Consider the following 20,302-nt stretch of genomic DNA (forward strand, 5'->3'; position numbering starts at 1 on the left):
CGTTCAGGAACGTCCATCAGAAGGAGCGGGATCGCGCGCGCGTGTGCCCGCGCAGCGGTGCGATCCCGATGTGCTCGTGTCACCAGGACACGGCACATCTCAGATCGGCAGGAGGGCTCTGTGATTGGCCCTCCTGATCACATGACGGCCGTGTCCAATCACGGCCGTCATGTGATGTAAACAAACAGCCGGTTGCTAGGCAATCGGCTCTCCTCTCCTCACGCGGAAGTCATCGCTGAGGAGAGCAGAACGCTGCAGCCGGCTGATGATCAGTGAGTATGAGCTGTTTTTTACAGCTTTTTACTCACTGATCACCAGTCTAGTGTAAACACACACACAACACAGTGTAAACACAATGTGCCCACACATGTCCCCAAAACACACATGTCCCCAAAACATACATGTCCCTAATAATAAAACCATGTCCCCCACATATGTCCCACTAAAATCACATGTCCCAATGATTATCTGCACACATATGTACGTGATCACCTGCACACATATGTACATGATCATTTGCGTACATATGTCCGTGATCACACAAACCAATTATTATACACTTAACGGATTTTTTTTTACCAAAAACATATAGCAGAATAAATTTTGGCTTAAATTTATGACAAAATTTGATTTTATTGGATTTCTTTTAAAATAGAAAAAAGAAAATATAGTTTTTTTTCCAAATTTCCGCTTTTTTTGCGCTTATATCGCAAAAAATAAAAAACGGAGTCGTGAATAAATAACACCAAAATAAAGCTCTATTTGTGCGAACAAAATGATAACAATTTCATTTGGGTACAGTGTAGCATGACCGCGCAATTGTCACTGAAAGCGCTAGAGCGATGAAAGCTGAAAATTGGGCTGGGAAGGAAGGGGGCGAAAGTGCCCTGTATTGTAGTGGTTAAGGGGGTAAATTATCTAAATGTTTTGCGATTATTGTTTAAACCCTGTATTCTGACCCAAGAAAGAGACACGCGTACTAAAATACCCAGTATGATTGTGTAACCCTGCATTGCTGAAACTACATTCCCTTTTAACCCCATCCCTTCAGGAACCCTGTATGATTAATGCTACATCACCCTGTGACTGACATTACATACACATATAGGGAACCCTAAATTGCTGGCACTACCCTCTGACCCTGCATCCCGATATCACCCTGTGTTTCTGCCACTGACGCTCCATTTTATCTATCTTGTTGGTATATCGGGCAGCTAAACATTGAATTCTCCCGGGCTCTCGGTGAACGCGCTTTATGCTCCATCCTCGTTCTATGACATCACTTCCAGAGCCTCCCAGCCGCTTCCTCTCCCAGTCTTTTCTAGTTGCTGGTATCTATGTGTTACAATACAGATGTGACAGAATTTCGTCCAGACGAGGTAAGTGCCTACCGCATGTACTACCGGTCTGAACGGGGCGTTGGGAATCCGTAGACTGAAGATATTTTGAAAAATAGCAGCTTGTTAGCACAGACTACGTGATACGAAAGTAGGGCAATCGTTTACACCTTATCATTTGAATTATAGTTATGGGCAAATGTATAAAACAGTGGTGTGACTTGTACTGCGGCCATACTGCTGCTTAAATAATTGCATAGTTATTAATGTCCCTATGGACTGCTGTCAGATATACTCATGCAGTGAGCTCCCTCCATACCGCTTGGGATCAATGTTAAATTAGCCAGTAGAGGAAGGAATACATTGAAACATTTCAGGCTTCCGTTTTGTTCGTGTGGCTGTTTCCCTTCAGGGTCGGTGCAAGGATTTTTGTCTACACAAGTGGATGTGCATTTTGCCCCCCCCCCCCATGCAAACTGGGTTTATTCACTCTCCACATCCCCTCACTGTCTACAGGCGCACTGATACCTCCTTCACATGGCCGCAGCGTGCACAACGTCCCACAGAATTGAAAGCATGAGCTGTACTGAACTACCACTAAAGGTCAGTGTGCAATGGAGGTGGGGTTTGTACATTCCCTGCTTCCCCTCATTGGTTATAGGCAGTTGGCATGTGAGGCAAACTAAGACCCCCTTCATACTGAGGCAGTTTTCAGGCGTTTTAGCGCTAGAAATAGCGTCTGTAAAGCATCGGAAAACTGCCTCCCATGCCACCTGAATGCGAGTGCTTTCACACTAGGACAGTGCACTTGCAGGACATTAGAAAAAGTCTTGCAAGCAGCATCTTTGGGGAGGTTTGGGAGTGCCGTATACAGAGCTCCCAAAACGCCCCGCCCATTGAAATGAATGAAAAGCCATAGTTGCCAACAGTCCCGATTTTTCAGGACAATCCCGATTTTAGGACCCTCGCCCCAATTGTTTTCCCAGGATTTTGCTTCTGTCCCGGGAAAATCTGGAATGTTTTTGGCTAAAAACGGCTACACAAAAATGGCCGCCGCCATGAGTGTTGTTTGCCCTTGTGTTCAGTGCAGAGGAGATGGGCAGCCAATCGGCTTCTCTCTTCAGTGTACAAATATAAAATTCTAGATTCTGTACACTGAAGCCTATTGGCTGCAGGAATTGGTGCCCCGTGTGTCTGACGAGCGGGGACACTGTGGGAGCGGCGGGCTCGGGGAATGGTGGGAGTGACAGAAGGGAAGAAGGGAGGCTTCACCTGGCTGTTCAGGAGTTCTCTGACTGATCCGTGGCGTAGTTGTGGCCTGTCAGTGTAATGGGGGAGGGGAGTAATAAGGGGAGGGGGTTACACAGTGTCGGGGGTACGGATATTGTTCTCCTTACATGGGAGGCTTGGAGCTTCCCCTGCTCCTCTTTGCACCCCATGTCACCACCATACCTGCACCCCCTCCCACCATGTCACCACCATACCTGCAACCCCCTCTCCCCATGTCAACACCATGCCTTCACCCGCCTCCCCCCATGTCAACACCATGCCTGCACCCGCCTCCCCCCCATGTCAACACCATGCCTGCACCCGCCTCCCCCCCATGTCAACACCATGCCTGCACCCGCCTCCCCCCCATGTCAACACCATGCCTGCACCCGCCTCCCCCCCATGTCAACACCATGCCTGCACCCGCCTCCCCCCCATGTCAACACCATGCCTGCACCCGCTTCCCCCCCATGTCAACACCATGCCTGCACCCGCCTCCCCCCATGTCAACACCATGCCTGCACCCGCCTCCCCCCATGTCAACACCATGCCTGCACCCGCCTCCCCCCATGTCAACACCATGCCTGCACCCGCCTCCCCCCATGTCAACACCATGCCTGCACCCCCCCAAGTCACCATCATGCCTGTACCCTCTGAATCAACCCCAATTGCCTCCAGCCTTCCCCAAGTCAGCCTGTAACACCCCAAGTCCATGCCTGCACCCACACACCTCTCCCCCCTAGTCACCACTCTTGAGGAGATGTAGCTAGACTGCAGCCAACACTCTGCAGGGGACCCCCGATGCAAGGGGGCCACTCCTGCTGGGGACCCCCGATGCAAGGGGGCCACTCCTGCTGGGGACCCCCGATGCAAGGGGGCCACTCCTGCTGGGGACCCCCGATGCAAGGGGGCCACTCCTGCTGGGGGGCATCTGGTGGCAGGTGACACACTCAGGGGTCCCACTGATTCTGGATTATGTTGAGTTGAATCAGGGCTCGACAAAACCCAGGTGCCAGGTCGGAATGGCGACTGGAAATTGCATCCTGACGCTTGGGATACACCGCAGCAGTGGTCTGGATTCCTGCACAGTGCCTCCCCCCGCGGGTGCGCAGACTTAGGTCGGGCTGGCCAAAATTTAGGCCGTGGCTTGCTGGAGCGGGATACACGCTCCTTTCTGCAAACAAGTGCCCTCCGCTGGTGGGCGGTGCTGTGATGAGCGTGGCGTGCTCTTACTGCCCGCCGCCTTCTGACCTAATTTTGCCAGTTTTACAGCTGGGCTGAGGAGGAGAGAGTCCGGGAACACACAGTACAGCTCCCTTCTATGACTGACCGCTGCTGGCCTCTCCGGGGACGGAGTGCTGGGGAACTTCCATGGGCGGGCTGTACGAGTTCTATGGGGGAGCTCAGACGTGACCTTCCTACATAGTGGGGTGGCGAGCTGACCAAGAGACCCGGAGGGTTATCTGTGTGTTCAGTCCAGGCACCCCAACGCACTCTTCCGCTGACGTCTGTTATTACTCGCCGAGCATGGCTACCTTCCCTCTGGGGACAGGGGGTGATAATCCGACAGTCTCCAGCAGCATTAACCATTTACTGCACCCCCAGCTTCATTACTACTTACTACACCCCCAATCTGTATACATTAACCCCTAACTGTACCCCCAGTTTCATTACTACTTATTACACCCCCCAATCTGTATATAACATTAACCCCCTTACTGCACTCCCAGCTTCATTCATTACTACTTATTACCTCCCCCATCTGTATACATCATTGACCCCCTTACTGCAGGGGGCGGCGCTGTGATAAGCGCGGTGTGCTCTTACTGCCCGCCAACTTCCGACATCATCTTACAGCTGGGATTGAGGTTGCGGGCATGATCAGTCACCCGTTTCTTGCCCCCGTTGTGGATGGGGAGTGCCACCTGTCCGTGCCGTCTATCAGTGTCATCTGTTAGTGCCATCTCAGTTCTGCCTGTCAGTGCTGCCTATCAGTTCCCATCATTCCCACCTCAGTGCTGCCCATCAGTGCTGATCCGTGCTGCCCATTAGTGCCACCTGTCAGTACCACCTCAGTGCTGCCTGTCAGTGCCCATTAGTGCCACCTCAGTGTTGCCTATTGGTGCTCAACAGTTCCACCTCAATGCCGCCTCATTAGTGCTCATCAGCGCCCACTTTTTTTGCTTGGCATCAGGCATGAGCAATTCTTATTGCCCGATGCCCCGGACATGAAGTTCTAGGCACTGGGCAGAGGATTTAAAAAACTGGTTCCTAACTTTTTCAGCGTGCTCCTAGATTGTAAGCAAAATTGTCAAGCCCTGAGTTGAACGATTTCATTCTATATTACAATGTAATAATAGCAATAATCTGCTTTCCTGGTGCCTCCATGGCAGCATACCAACGGTTGATGGCTCCGCCCTCGATCAACCCACAGGACCACGTGACTCTATAAAAAAAAAGAGTTACTCCTCCCTCAGGTATTCTTTTTCCTGTCCTCATCCCTGCAGGATCACAGTCCAGCCCTACCTCACCGTCATATGGTGCGACCATTGCAGGTTCATGCTCTCCTGCAGGATGGAGTCTCATTACTTGGGTTGCTAAATGCACCAGATAAGTATGGGAGCCTGTTTTTCTGTGGATCTTTTTGGGGCAGAGAGATCCAGGAGCATGTCTTCTCCTCAGTCTCCTGGCTGCCTATCACAGAATTTCCCCCAGCGGGGGAGCCTTTAGCACAAGATACCTGTTTCTGATCAGCCAGGACAATATGCTGCTTTTTCCTCCTCATGGCTGGCTCCCTGGGATGGCCAGCAGCCATCATAATGCTCTTCCTGCTTCCTCCAGGGGGGGGGGCTGGGCTACAGCAGATCACTCGGAGCATGCCCAGTGGCCTGCTGAAGCCAGGCAGCGCCCATCTTGGTACCCCCAAGCTGTAATTTCCTATTTAAACAGCCTGAAGTATCATTTTAGCCAGGCTGTCAGTGGGAAGGTATCTCTGAGTGTCTTATCCACCTTCTCTCTCTAGATCAGGGGTCTCAAACTAGCGGCCCTCCAGCTGTTGCAAAACTACAAGTCCCATTATGCCTATGCCTGTAGTAACCATGATTATAACTGTCAGCCTTGCAATGCCTCATGGGACTTGTAGTTTTGCAACAGCTGGAAGGCCACCAGTTTGAGATCCCTGCTGTAGATGGACCCTGGCCAAGCTGCCTCTGAAATCATCATGCCGCATAATAAAAAAGATCCTCAACATCCCACTAGGTAGGGGCTGCAACATTTAGGTAAGTCTCAAAAAAAAAAAAGAGCTTTCTCGGGGCATTTGGAAATATCTTGTTGTTCTTTTATTTCCACAGCCCGTACCGAGAATCATCTCGCAGATCTTATCACAGAGATTCTGCCTACAGGTCAAGAGGTTGCAGAAGCTCTGGACATTCGCACTCATCTTCTGTGCATGCTTCCCGCAGCAGTCGGAGATCACCCCAACATGTCTCAAGCAGGCATAATTCCCAGGGCAGGTCGGCACATCTAGGGAAGAAGGCCTGCTGGGTCTGTGGGAAGCAAGCTGTCCTGCACAAATTGGCATGCAGTCAGTGCCTCTTGGAAGCCACAGCGGATAAGCAGGGATCCATGGATTCAATTAAAGATTTAATCAAAGAGTCCATCTGGGAATTAGCCCTGTCTCAATATCAATTAGTTCTGCCTGTGGAAGAAAGAGCGGGGGAGGGGCCCTCTCACCAACCCTGTTGGGAGGCTAACTCAGAGGACGAATCGGGTACAGCTGAGGAAAGTTCATCAGCATTTGATTTTGCCTTAGTGAATCCATTTATTACCGCAGTTAAGGATGCGATTCAGTGGGAAGAAAACCCGGAGCCTCCGTCCAAAACTAAAAAATACTTTCCTCACCTGACCAGAAAGGTTGCAAATTTCCCTCTAATGGATGAAATTAAGGAAGTGGTGACGGAGGAGTGGCAGAAAGTAGACAAGAGACCCGTCGCCTACAACCAGTTTCTCAAGCTTTACCCGCTGGCAGAGGCAGATGCCCAGCTCTTTGACTCCGTACCAACTGTGGACGCTTCGGTCATGCGATTAGCCAGGAACACAACGCTGCCTTTAGAAGATGCAGTCTCTTTCAGGGACCCCCTGGATTGCAGGATCCACTCAGATCTTAAAAAAGTTTATCAGGCGGCAGGGGGAGCCTGCAAGCCAGCAGTGGCACTGTTTTGGTCTCCAGAGCTACAAAAGTATGGGCTATCGAGACAGCCCTCAGGCGAGGCCTGGATCCAAACAAAATCATCAAAGCTCTGGATGAATTAAAACTAGCCTCTGATTTTATGGCAGAAGCGGCCATCGATATCCTGAGGTGCTCCTCCAGGACTATGCTTTACTCTCACAGCCAGAAGAGCATTATGGCTAAAGCCATGGTCGGCGGACCCATCTTCAAAGCAGTCATTGTGTCGCATCCCATATGATGGTAAGGCCCTGTTCGGCGAAAAGATGGATACAGCCATTACCCGAGTCGAAGGCGGCAAAAGTGGCCTTATCCCTCAGGATAGGAATAGGAAAAGAAGGTTCAGTTTGCGACCAGTCACCCAGCAAAGATCTAGGGATGCCAGATCATACCGTCCCGGTAAGGAATACAAAGAGGTTGGAAGGGCTTACAAGCCACTTTCCTTAAGTTGGGAAAGCCTAAGGCTTCAGCTTCAATGGTTGAGAACCAGAAGTCTTTTTGACTCCTTACCCACCCAAACCGGTCCAGTAGGAGCAAGACTCGGGTCTTTTCCCAGGTTTGGTGCGGAAAGTTGTACGGATCCATGGGCAGTCTCCACGGTCTGGCAAGGACATTACTGGAGATTCAAAAGCCGTCCTCCACCTTTTTCATTCCAACCCACCAAGATTCCGACCTCTGGAGAAAAGAGACAAGTTCTCTTTCAATATATCCAATTACTCCTTCACCAACAAGTGGTTCGGTCAGTTCCTGGCTCGGAAGTTCACTCTGGGTTCTATTCCCCAATCTTTTTAGTTCCCAAGAAATCAGGAGGTTGGAGGCCTGTTCTGGACCTAAAGAGGCTAAACTGTTACATACGGGTAGAGCATTTCAAGATGGAATCCCTGAATACAGTAATTCAGTCGGTACAGCCAGGGGATTGGATGGTCTCTATAGATATTCAGGATGCGTACCTTCACATCCCCCATCCACCATAATTTTCAGGCTTTTCTCCGTTTCAAAGTGGGCAATCTGCGCCTCCAGTTCCAATGTCTCCCATTTGGAATCTCATCAGCTCCCAGGACTTTCACCAAAATTTTAGTGGCCATCCTAGCTCCCCTCCTGGAAAAGGGGTCAGGGTCCTGCACTACCTGGGCGACATACTAATCCTCTCTCAACACAGAGAAACTCTGGAGGTGCAGCTGCAGCTAGTCCTGAACACTTTGATCAGATTCGGGTGGCTTATCAACTATGCAAAGAGTCAATTGACACCTACCCAAAAAATGACATACCTGGGAGCTTTATTCAACACCCCAGAGAAAGCCGTGTCACTCCCACCAGAAAAGATCCCGATATTGACCCAGAAGGTGAAGCAAGCGTTAGGGAGCCTCTTCATGCCAGCATCAGGGTGTCTGAGCCTCCTAGGGTCCCTTTCATCCTGTATACCAATGGTGAAGTGGGCCAAGTGGCATCTGCGAGGCTTCCAGTCGGGCTTTCTGGCGCAGTGGAGAAGGAAGCACCTGAGGCAATTAATAGTCATTACCTTGTCAATGAAGTCCAGCCTCTGGTGGTGGACAAGACCACCCAACCTTCTGGCTCACTGTTCCGTGGGACCCATCTCATGGTCAGTCCTTACTTCGGATGCAAGCCAGCTAGGATGGGGGGCACACTTCCAAAACCAGATAGTGCAAGGGAGGTGGCGATTCAATGCAGAAGGGTTGATTTCCAACATCCTAGAGCTAAGGGCAGCATGGATGGCAATCATACATCTGGCTCCACTGCTCAAGGGCAAGGCCATATTGCTCCAGATGGACAACAGAGCGGCAGTGGCCTATGTTCGAAACCAAGAGGGGACACGCAGCAGGTCCCTAGCCAGCGAGGTAGCCCCAATTATACCTTGGGCCGAGAACAACTTGATCGACCTTCGGGCCGCTTATATCCCAGCCCCCAAGAATCAACTAGCCGATCGTCTTTCAACCACAACATCGAGTAGTCACTGAGACCACAAGTTTTCCACTGGATATGCCAACAGTGGGGTACTCCCCAGATAGATCTTTTTTGCCTCCCCGCTCAATGCCAAAACTCCTCTTTTTTTTTTCGAGGTTCCAATCTCCGAGGTCAGCCGGGGTGGATGCCCTAATCCAGCCCTGGAATTTCCAGAAGGGGTATGCATTTTCCTCCGGGGTCCCCTGATACTGAGGTTCCTCCAGCGGCTGACATTAGAGAAGGTCACTATCCTGGCGGTCATCCCATACTGCCCGAGGAGACCATGGTTTCCGCTTCTAATCAAGATGGCTATGTGCAATCCACTTCTGCTTCCCCACTCGGACAACCTCCTATCGCAAGGCGACTTCTTCCACCCGCATCCGGAGATCCTGGACTTGAGGGCCTGGAAATTGAGCGGAAGAGACTGGGCAGCCTAAGGTGCTCACATAAAGTTATACAAACTTTGTTGCAAGCAAGGAAGTCATCTACCAATGCCACCTACTACAGGGTATGGAAAAAATTCACCCAGCTGGCAGAATCCAGCCATTTCAATCATCTGGATCCTGGAGTTCATAATGTTCTTCTTGCAATCGGGCCTGGACTTGGGCTTAGGTCTTAACACGCTGAAAGTTCGGGTTTCGGCCTTATCAGCCTTAACAGAAACGCTGGGCACTGGAGCCCCACATGGACCGCTTCCTAAAAGCGGTACTAAGAGAACTCTTTAGTCCAAGTGGGATCTGACAGTTGTCCTCAACGTCTTAGCCAGTCCACCCTTTGCACCCACTGAAGAGTGTACACTGGAAGATATTACCTGGAAAACTAAATTTTTGATCGCCATCACATCAGGGCGCAGGGTGTCGGAAATTCAAGCTTTGGGAGCTAGAGAACCTTACGTCACGTTTTATCCAGATAGGGTGGTTCTGCAGCCTATTCATCAGTTTGTCCCGAAGGTACCGTCAGTTTAGAAGATCCAACCTCTTCAAAACTACATGAATTTGACGTGGCCAGGTCCCTGAGGCATTATTTAGAGTTGACACAGCAATTACGCAAGGATCAGCATCTGTTTATTATTCCCAAGGGTGCAAGGAAAGGAATGGCGGCCTCCAAGACGACCTTAGCCAGCTGGATCGTAAAACGATTTCAGAGGGCATATCGGGCTAGTGGGCTCCCAGCCCCAGTTGCGGTGAATGCTCATTTGACGCGGGGAATGGCCTCTTCTCGGGGCAGTCTTGGCACGGGTTTCCCCTGAAACAATTTGCAGAGCGGCTAGTTGGTCATCCTTCAACACCTTCATGTCGCACTATAGCCTAGATCCGGCAGTCCTCACCTCCCGAGATTTTGGAAAAAAAAAAACCTTAGAATTATCAGCTCTGTAAAATCATTAAAAATCATTATTGCAGTACCCTCCCTGTAAGCAAGTTATTCACCATTGGTATGCTGCCATGGAGGCACCAGGAAAACTGAAAATTTAATACTCACCTTTCCGTAATTTTCCTTTCCTGGTGCCTACCCATGGCAGCATACACCCTCCCTTCAATAATCCTTAATGTTCTGAAGACTAGTTACAAAGAATACCTGAGGGAGGAGTAACACTTTTTTTTTTTTTTGTATAGAGTCTCGTGGTCCTGTGGGTTGATCGAGGGCGGAGCCATCAACCATTGGTATGCTGCCATGGGTAGGCACCAGGAAAGGAAAATTACGGAAAGGTGAGTATTCACTTTCCCGTTTTTAATCATCCTGACACCACAACCATGGTGCTGGGATGATTGAAGCGCTAATATCAGGTGTTTGGAATATCTTTATCTGCTGATTTGTTAAACTCTGGAATACACATTTCTGTTGTGGTGTAGGATCTGGGCCTGCTGTCTCTCTCTCTCTCTCTCTCTCTCTCCACTAAAACGAGCAGCGCTTTAACGCTGAATGCTCGGCGGCCCCAGTGTGAAAGTAGCCTTAAACTTTGCTGGGACAAATTAACCTGGAGCTCAGGGAGAATATGCCAAGCTGCGCCCCCCCCGGGCCATTCTGGAGGGGTAAAAGGTGGGATATGGAGAAGTAGTTGACAGAGAGGCACTGTGACCAAAGAGAGGGGTGGGTGGGAGATGCTGTAACTGGTATGATCCATTTGCATGTCTGCTGTTGTAGAGGGGCAGTGCAATGTTTTCTTTTTTTTTCTTTTTTTTTTGACTTGTTCATCATTATTGAAATACGGCCTCCCAGAATTCCGCTCTCGCGCGCCCCCTGGGGCGCGCACTCGAGAGCATCCGTGACCGCCGGATCACGGTAAACGGCCACTCATCGCGGCCGTTTACCACGTGGTCGCTCCATCAAATCATCACTTGTAAACAAACCGGCGTCATGTTATGATGCCGGTTCCTCCCTCCCCTCTCTGTACCGATTGGTACAGCGGAGGGGGGAGAGATCGGTGTCAGCAGCGCTGTGGGCTGCATCTGCAGTGCCCACATCGCTGTTCACCGCAATTTAACCCCTCAATACCCTGCCAATACTCTGCAATACCCAATACCCTGTCAATACTCTGCCAATACCCACCAATACTCTGCAATACCCAATACCCTGCCAATACTCTGCACTACCCTGCCAATACTCTGCAATACCCAATACCCTGCCAATACTCTGCAATACCCAATACCCTGCCAATATTTTGCACTACCCTGCCAATACTCTGCAATACCCAATACCCTGCCAATACTCTGCAATACCCAATACCCTGCCAATACTCTGCAATACCCAATACCCTGCCAATACCCTGCCAATACCCTGCCAATATCCAATACCCTGCCAATACTCTGCAATATCCAATACCCTGCCAATACTCTGCAATATCCAATACTCTGCAATACCCTGCCTTTTTTTTATTTTTATTTTTATTTCAGGCTTCCCAGCCTAGAGGTGAGATGTGGGGTCTTATTGACCCCATATCTCACTGTAAAGAGGACCTGTCATGCCTATTCCTATTACAAGAGATGTTTACATTCCTTGTAATAGGAATAAAAGTGATCAAAAAATTTATTTTTGGGGAAAAAAATGTCAAACTAAAATAAAGAAAGTAAAATGAACAATAAAAAAGAAAAACATTTTTTCAAGCGCCCCTGTCCCCATGTGCTCGCATGCAGAAGCGAACGCATACGTAAGTCCCACCCACATATGAAAACGGTGTTCAAGCCACACATGTGAGTTATCGCTGCGAACGTTAGAGCGAGAGAAATAATTCTGTCCCTAGACCTCCTCTGTAACTGAAAACATGTAACCAGTAAAAAAAAAAGTAAAGCGTCGCCTATGGGGATTTTTAAGTAGCGACGTTTGGCGCCATTCCACGAGCGTCTGCAATTTTGAAGAGTGACATGTTGGGTATCTATTTACTCAGCGTAACTTTCTTTCACATTATGCAAAAACATTGGGCTAACTTTACTGTTTTTTTTTGTTTAAAAAAAAAAGCGTTCGAAAAATTGCTGCGCAAATACCGTGCGTGATAAAAAGTTGCAATGACCACCATTGTATTCTCTAGGGTCTTTGCTAAAAAAACATAAATAATGTTTTTGGGTTCTATGTAATTTTCTAGCAAATAAATTATGGTTTTTACACGTAGGAGAGAAATGTCAGAATTGGCCTGGGTGCTCCAGAAAGCCTGATGGTGCTTCCTGCATGTTGAGCCTCTGTATGTGGCCACGCTGTGTAAAAGTCTCACACATGTGGTATCGCCATACTCGGGAGTAATAGCAGAATTTGTTTTGGGGTGTAATTTGTGGTATGCATATGCTGTGTGTGATAAATAACCTGATAATATGACAATTTTGTGGAAAAAAAAAAGAAAAACATATTTGCAAAGAATTGTGGGAAAAAATTACAGCTTCAAAAACCTCACCATGCCTCTTACTAAATACCTTGGAATGTCTTCTTTCCAAAAAGGGCTCATTTGGGGGGTATTTGTCATTTTTCTGGCATGTTAGGGTCTCAAGAAATGAGATAGGCCGTCAGTCCTTCGGGTGTGATCAATTTTCAGATATTGGCACCATAGCTTGTGGACTCTATAACTTTCACAAAAACCAAATAATATCCACCAATTTGTACTTATTTTTACCAAAGATATGTAGTAGTATAAATTTTGGCCAAAATTTATAAAGAAAAAATTACTAATCTGCTAAATTTTATAACAGAAACAAAGAAAATTCTTTTTTTTTTTTTTTTTACAGAATTTTCTGTCTTTTTTTTATTTTATAGCACAAAAAATAAAAAACCCAGCGATGATTAAATACCACCAAAAGAAAGCTCCATTTGTGTGAAAAAAGGACAAAAATTTCATATGGGTACAGTGTTGCATGACTGAGTAATTGTTATTCAAAATGTGAGAGCACCGAAAGCTGAAAATTGGTCTGGTTATTAAGGGTGTTTAGGTGCCCAGTGGTCAAGTGGTTAAAGTAATTGTAAAGGTTCTTTTTTTTTTAATAACAAACATGTCATACTTGCCTCCTCTTTGCAAGGGTTTTTCAGAGAGGGACCCAAATCCTCCTCTTCTGGGGTCCCTCAGCGGCCCTCCTGGCTCCTCCTCTTCTGGAGTGCCCCCATAGAGAACTAAGTCCTAAGTCTTGCTGCCGCATGCATTGATACAGACAACAGGACTCGGCCCCACCCCCGGCTCCCGTGTCACTGGATTGGATTGCCAATGGCTCCTGCTGCTATCAATCTATCCAATAAGGACCTGAGACAGCGGCTGGAGCTGCTGTGCTCGTCCCTGTTGTTTAACGATCGGGTTCAGGTAAGGAAAAGGGGGGCTCTGGGGGGCTGCTGCAGCACAGAAGGTTTTTCACCTTAATGCAAAGAATTCATTACGGTGAAAAACCTAGAGGGTTTACAACCCCTTTAACCACTTTCAGACCGGACCATTTTGCTGGTCAATGACCAGAGGTCTTTTTACAATTTGGCACTGCGCTGCTTTAACTGGTAATTGCGCGGTCATGCAATGTTGTACCCAAACAAAATTTGCGTCCTTTTTTTCCCACAAATAGAGCTTTCTTTTAAAGGTATTTGACTGACTCTGCGATTTTTATTTTTTGCGATATAAACGTAAAAAGACAGCAAATTTTGAAAATAAATGATATTTTCTACTTTTTGTTATTAGAAAAATCCAATAAACTCAATTTTAGTCATACATTTAGGCCAAAATGTATTCAGCCACATGTCTTTGGTAAAAAAAAAGTCAATAACTGTATATTTATTGGTTTGCGCAAAAGTTGTCACATCTACAAACTAAGGTACGTTTTCTGGAATTTACGCAGCTTTTAGTTTATGACTGCCTATCTCATTTCTTGAGGTGCTAAAATGGCAGGGCAGTACAAAACCCCCCCAAATGACCCCATTTTGGAAAGTAGACACCCTAAGGAAATTGATAAGAGGCATGTTGAGCCCATTGAATATTTTATTTTTTTGCTTCAAGCGATTGAATAATGACAAAAAAAAATTATTATTTTTTTTTACACAAAGTTGTCACTAAATGATATATTGCTCACACATGCCATGGTTATATGTGGAATTGTACCCCAAAATACATTCTGCTGCTTCTCCTGAGTATGGGGATACCACATGTGGTCGACTTTTTGGAAGCCTAGCCGCGTACGGGGCCCCGAAAGCCAAGCACCGCCTTCAGGATTTCTAAGGGCATACATTTGTAATTTCACTCCTCACTACCTATCACAGTTTTGAAGGCCATAAAATGCCAATATGGCACAAAACCCCCACAAATGACCCCATTTTAGAAAGTAGACACCCCAAGCTATTTGCTGAGAGGCATGTTGAGTCCATGTTGAGGCATGTTGAGTTTGCAGATCGCAGTGCGATCTGCAAACTCGGATCGCATGGTGTGAACACCAATGCGATCCGATTCTGCTGCGGACCAAAAAAAGGGTCCCGTGCGAATTTGCGGCGGGTGCGACGCAAATTCAGCCATACTATCTGTATGGCTGAACTCGAATCGCACAGAGATCGGATGTGATTTGCACTGCAGTGCGGTGCGAATCACATCCGTTCTCATAAACCGCTGCAATGTGAACCCAGCCTTAGTGACACTGGCGACGGGGGGTGATCACGGGGTTAAACCTTTATTGGGGGGGTTAGGGGGGTACCTTAGAACTAAAGGGGGCTAACCCTAACTGCCCTAACAGTTATTACAGTCACAAATGACACCAATGCAAAAAAAATAAAAAATGCAATTGGTGTCACTGTGACTGGGGGGGCAGGGGTGATTGGGGGGGTGAAGGGGGGGTGAGAGTGTGCCTGGCATGTTCTACTGTGTAGTGTCGTGTTGGTGCAACTCACCGATCCTCTCTCCTCGGTGCCGGAACGAAAAATACCGACACGGAGGAGAGATTACATCACTTCCTCTGCCTGTGTTTACATTACAGGAGAGGAAGTGATGTCACGCCTCACTTCCATTCGTCAGGAGCGATCGCAAGGGGGTGGCCATGAACGAATGGCCGCCCCCTCATCCCGGATCGCTCCTGAACGGATACCGACCGCCGCTGGCAAGGGGGGGGGGGGGGCCCGATCGGGCCCCCCACCCGCGGGAAGGCAGGGACGTACAGGTATGCCCATATGCCTGCCCGTGCCATTCTGTCGACGTATATCGTCGTGCGGCGGTCGGCAAGTGGTTAAACTATATGTGCTATGGTGATGTATGTTGGGCTCTGATAAAAATGTAGACATGCTGCATTTTTACAAGACGCACACCAACACTCATGTATAATGTGACTAGGGAACATAGAGAACAATTGTTTTCGCTGCATTTTTGTGTTGATCAACACAGCACAACATCTATTGTGAATGAGCCCTCAAAGTGAAAAGGAGAAAATTCACCTAAATATTATTAGTGTTCCTAAACCCAGTAATTTGAAAATAGTTCAGCCTTCAGAGCCCACAGCTGATAAATCTTCTTCTTTCGTTCATTGATGGACACAGCATCTTCATCTTGACCTTAGTGTTATATCGTCCCTTTAGGAGAGGACTAGGCAGAAAGTGTTAAATACAGCAACACTTGCACAGTACCACCCAGGGGGCGGTCCTACTGGCCCCCTCACACTGCATCCAGCAGCTGTTTTTTTCTGCCTAGTATAGAAGGACCTGGCTCCTAGTGGGACCATTGGTCCTGGACATTTTTTTTTTTTTTTGCATTTTTGATTCCTGTGATGTACAATCAACAGCTGGGCTGGGTGACAGGCTGGATCATATAGATCCTGGTAGTCTCCCCAGCCTGACCATAGAGAGTGAGCGGGCCCTAGCTACGCGCTGGGTCAGCTATGACATGCCCCATCTGATCTAGGGGCGGCCGTTGAGCTATATACTCCGGGGCACACATATGACCGGGCTACTGCTATCCCTGTCATAGTGTGCCGTGGCCGACAGCCACCCCGTACTACTTGGGTGATGGGTCTGTTCGTGGAATGCGTCCAGCAGTCCCTGCAGGAGGGGTAAGTAGGGTTCCACCTGTCTCGGCAGGATTGAGCAGCTGAATTTCCCTGGGAGGTCAACTAGGGGGTCTCTCACTCTCCCTTTCTTCTCTCCCTGTCCCTTCCCTCCTCCCCATGCTATGGGCCGCTATGTGACTGGGCACATAGGAGTGCGGTACACGTACCTGGGTCCTGGCAGGGGGCTGCATTGGGTGTCCGCACATCCTCTTCCCTGTTTCTGGGCCACAGTGGGGTGTTTGTGGTGTGTTTGCCATATGGGGAGGCCGCCGCACGCTCTGCGGCCATTTTCCTGGGGCCGTGGCCATTTTTCTGTAGCCACAGCCAGTTTTTCTCTTTCAGACATTTTCTGGAAGTTCGACAGCCATTTTCTTGGCGCCCTCGGACGTTTTTTGCTGAGGCGGCCATTTTCTTATAGCCTCAAATAGTTTTGCCTCTAGCGATGGGTGCTTGTTTCCTTCTAGAACAGCGCGCTTTTCACACAGACACCTTGTGGATGACACAGGGGAGAGCAGTCAGCAGCAGCACATCGCAGTCCGTGGCAGCTAGGAGGGTGGACATTTTGTATGACTTGCCTTAGGTCCCTAAGTGGTGACAGGCAAGTGAGAGTCCGCATGGCATCAGAAGCTGGTGCTTCTTCCCCAGACATCCCTGCTATTGCAACTGGTTCCCCTGCACCTACCGTGCCTATGGATGCTCTGTCGGCGGTCCTGGAGGAGGCCTTTGTTGCCAGGGTGGAAGCAGCGTGCAGGCGCAAGGGGGGTAAAAAAAGCCCCCCCCCCCCCACCGTCTTTTGGGGAAAGCTCTGATTTAGACTCGGGCCCCGTAGTGACAGGCGGCCCCTGTTCTGACGTGTCAGAGGATGCGGAACAGGACCGTTCAAACAGTGGGGATGACTCCGTGACCGGGTCAGTGCAGGAAAAGGCTGTTATTACAGCGGTGCGGGATACCCTAAAGATTGAGGATACGGCGGGGACATCTACAGAGGTGTCGGTCCCTTTCAGGTCCCACAAGCCGGGCCGCACAGCTAAGGTGTTTCCTTACCCAACTAATTTTGATAAGTTTATTTACAAGGAGTGGGGAAAACCACAGCGGACCTTTTCAGTCCTGAAATGCATGGTGGTGCTTTACCCCTTTGAGGAGAGTTTCCTGAAGAAATGGACATATCCTCTGATTGTTGACCCCCCGGTATCCAGGGTAAATAAGGTAACCACGATTCTGGTGGAAGGGACTCCTGCTTTCAAGGACCCTGCTGACAGAAGGGCTGAGGTGGTTGCCCGGTCCATGTTTACGGTGGTGGGGTCACCATTGCGGCCAGTGTTAGCCACGGTCCTGTTGACACAGCCGCTTACTGAATGGGCTAAATTGTTGCACCATGAGTTGGAGAAGCAACAGGCTTCCCCGGTCTGCGTGGAGCTGTCAGGCCAGTTGGTGCAGGGCCTTAAGTGTGTCTGTGATGCTGCCTTAGATATGCCTTTCTCTCTAGAGCCTCAATATCGGCAGTAGTGTTACATCACCTGATTTGGCTAAAATACTGGTCTGCGGACCAGGCATCTAAGAAAGCACTGGCGGACTTGCCCTTCCAGGGAGAGGGGCTATTTGGAGCCTCTCTGGATGATATTATTAAGAATGTTACTGGGGGTAAGAGTACATTGCTCCCACAGTCCAGAAAAGGTAAGGAGCCACGCCATAGGCAAGGGCCCTCCTTTTCCGCTCGGAAGCGGATTTTTCATCCGCCCGGGTCGGCAGGTAAGCGCTACCAGTATGACAAGGTGCCTGTTGAGGGACAAAAGTGTCCCTGGTTTGGCAAGCCAAACAAGCCTGCGAGCAAATCTGTTACCGCATGAAGGTTTGCCATCGCCCGACTCTCAGGTGGGGGGGTTGCCTTCTGGAGTTTTCAGCCCGGTGGGCCTCCCTGCTTTCCGACCAGTGGGTCTGCGAACTGGTTTCATCAGGATTCAAGATAGTTTCTTTCTTGTCCGCCAAACAGACTTTCTCTTTTGTTCATTGACGGACACAGCTCCAGTAATCTTGACCGTAGGGTTACATAGTTAGTAAGGTTGAATAAAGACACCAGTCCATCCAGTTCAACCTGAGTGAGTATCTACAATTGTCCCTATCCCTGTACGTTGCACACTCACATCAGTTCCTACCCTCAAGGAGTCCATAATCCAAGGTCCCCATTCATATACTAGGGCCAATTTTGGACAGAAGCCAATTAACCTACCTGTATGTCTTTGGAGTGTGGGAGGAAACCGGAGTACCCGGAAGAAACCCACACAGGCACAGGGAGAACATGCAAATTCCAAGCAGGTATTGTCGTGGTTGGGATTCGAACCAGCGCCCTATTTACTGCTAGGTGAGAGTGCCACAATTATTATGCCACCTTCAGGAGAGGACTAGGCAGAACATGTAATGCATGTGAAAACAACAGAACTTTACAGTTCCACCCAGGGGGCGGTCCCTCTGGTAATAACCCCTCAGCCTGCTTCCTGCAGTTTTTTTCTGCCTAGTGAAGAAGGACCTAGGCTCCCTGCCGGGACCATTGGTCCTGGGGATTTTTTCTGGATTTCTGCCTTTTTTGCAGGATTTTAAGATCTTGTGATCTGCTATCAACAGCTGGCTGGGTGACAGGCTGGATAATATAGATCCTTGTAGTCTCCCCAGCCTGGCCTTTGAGAGTGTACAGACCTTAGCTATGCTCTGTATCAGCCACGACATGCCCCTCAGGCTCCAGGGATGGTCGGTGAGCACAATGCCCCGGGGCACGCATATGACCGGACTACCGATGTTTTGTCACAGTGTGCCGTGGCCAGCAGCCACCCCGTACTGCTCAGGTGTGAGTCTGTGATGAGATGTCCCCAGCTCGTCCGGATGGTAAGTACAGCTCTTCCTGCCTCAGTGAGATTGAGCAGCTTGGCATTCCCTGGGAGGTCGATTAGGGGGTCCCTCGCCTCCCTCTCTTCTCTCCCTACTTTACCCCCCGTGGGGTATGCTGCATGACTGGGCCGCTGAGCTGTGTATATACCTGAGCCAGGGGTCCTCCGGGGGGGCTCTGATCCTGGATTGGGCTTTGCGCTGGCTGTCTGTGTCCCTGGGCTGTCTGTAGTCTCTCTGTTGGTGTCTGTGGGCCCTGTATTTGCTGCCGCCGTAGCGCTGTCTGCCGCCATTATCTCTGTTCATTCTCTGTGTACAGTTAAATGTCGGCCGTTTTCTATGAGTCTGAGTCTCAGCGCGGTTTTTATCCTCTGCCCTGGTTCCTGCACCTCAGAACAGCATGCTTTTTTTGGTCTTGACACCTGGGAGCTGACACTGGACACAGGCACCTGTAACAGCATGGCACAGCACTCGATCGAGGTGGTGAGTCCTGCGGTGGGGACCTCTGTCTGCAGCAGCTAGAAGGGTGGGATTGAGCACTTTGTCCTAAGTCCCCAAGGGTGGCAGACAGGGTGGGTCAGCATGGCATCAGGAACTGATGTTTCTTCCCCAGATCTCCCTGCAATTGCAACCGGCTCGTCTACAAACAGTGCAATGCCTTTGGACGCTTTGTCGGCGGTCCTTGAAACTTTTCTTGCAAGAGTGGAGGCAGTGTGCGGGCGACAGGTGGTAGAAAATGGCCCCTGCCCCACCGTCCTCTGGGGAGAGTTCTGACTCAGACTCGGGACCAACAATGTCTGGCGGCCCCTGCTCTGATGTATCAGAGGACGCTGACCAGGACCGACCGGACACTGAGGATGATTCCCCATCAGGTTCCGCGTAAGACAAAGCGCTAGTTGGAGCACTTATCACAGCTGTGCTTGATACCCTGAAAATTCAGAATACAGTAGGATCCTCTGCTGAAGTAGCAGTCCCTTTTGGGTCCCGTAAGCCAGCCTGTACACCTAAGGTGTTTCTGTATCTGACTTATTTTAATAAGTTCATATACAAGGAATGGAGAAGCCCACACCAGACCTTTTCGGTCCCAAAAAGAATGGCGGTGCGTTACCCATTTGAGGAGAAATGGTCGGCTCCTCCGATTGTGTACCCCCTAGTATCCA

The 20,302-nt window shown here is 49.3% G+C and overlaps 1 protein-coding gene across 11 annotated transcripts in view; it reads left to right on the forward strand.

Moving 5' to 3' along the window:
* Nucleotides 1–1,226: 1,226 nt before the first annotated feature.
* TBCE (tubulin folding cofactor E) overlaps nucleotides 1,227–20,302 on the forward strand; it is a 969,060-nt gene continuing 949,984 nt past the window's right edge. For 9 of the 11 annotated variants that reach the window (XM_077486516.1, XM_077486524.1, XM_077486517.1 and 6 more), the window contains exon 1: nucleotides 10,450–10,499. In XM_077486516.1, coding sequence (XP_077342642.1) covers nucleotides 10,465–10,499 — 35 coding nt within the window. In that variant the 5' untranslated portion in view covers nucleotides 10,450–10,464. Of the gene's footprint in view, nucleotides 1,380–1,919; nucleotides 1,941–10,449; nucleotides 10,500–20,302 lie in introns of those variants that run through there. The other 2 variants (XM_077486518.1, XM_077486519.1) reach the window with 2 other exon arrangements.

Source organism: Lithobates pipiens, unplaced genomic scaffold (assembly GCF_037356315.1).
Source record: "Lithobates pipiens isolate NorthernLeopardFrog02 unplaced genomic scaffold, aLitPip1_a1.2 Scaffold_18, whole genome shotgun sequence".
Lineage (NCBI taxonomy): Eukaryota > Metazoa > Chordata > Amphibia > Anura > Ranidae > Lithobates > Lithobates pipiens.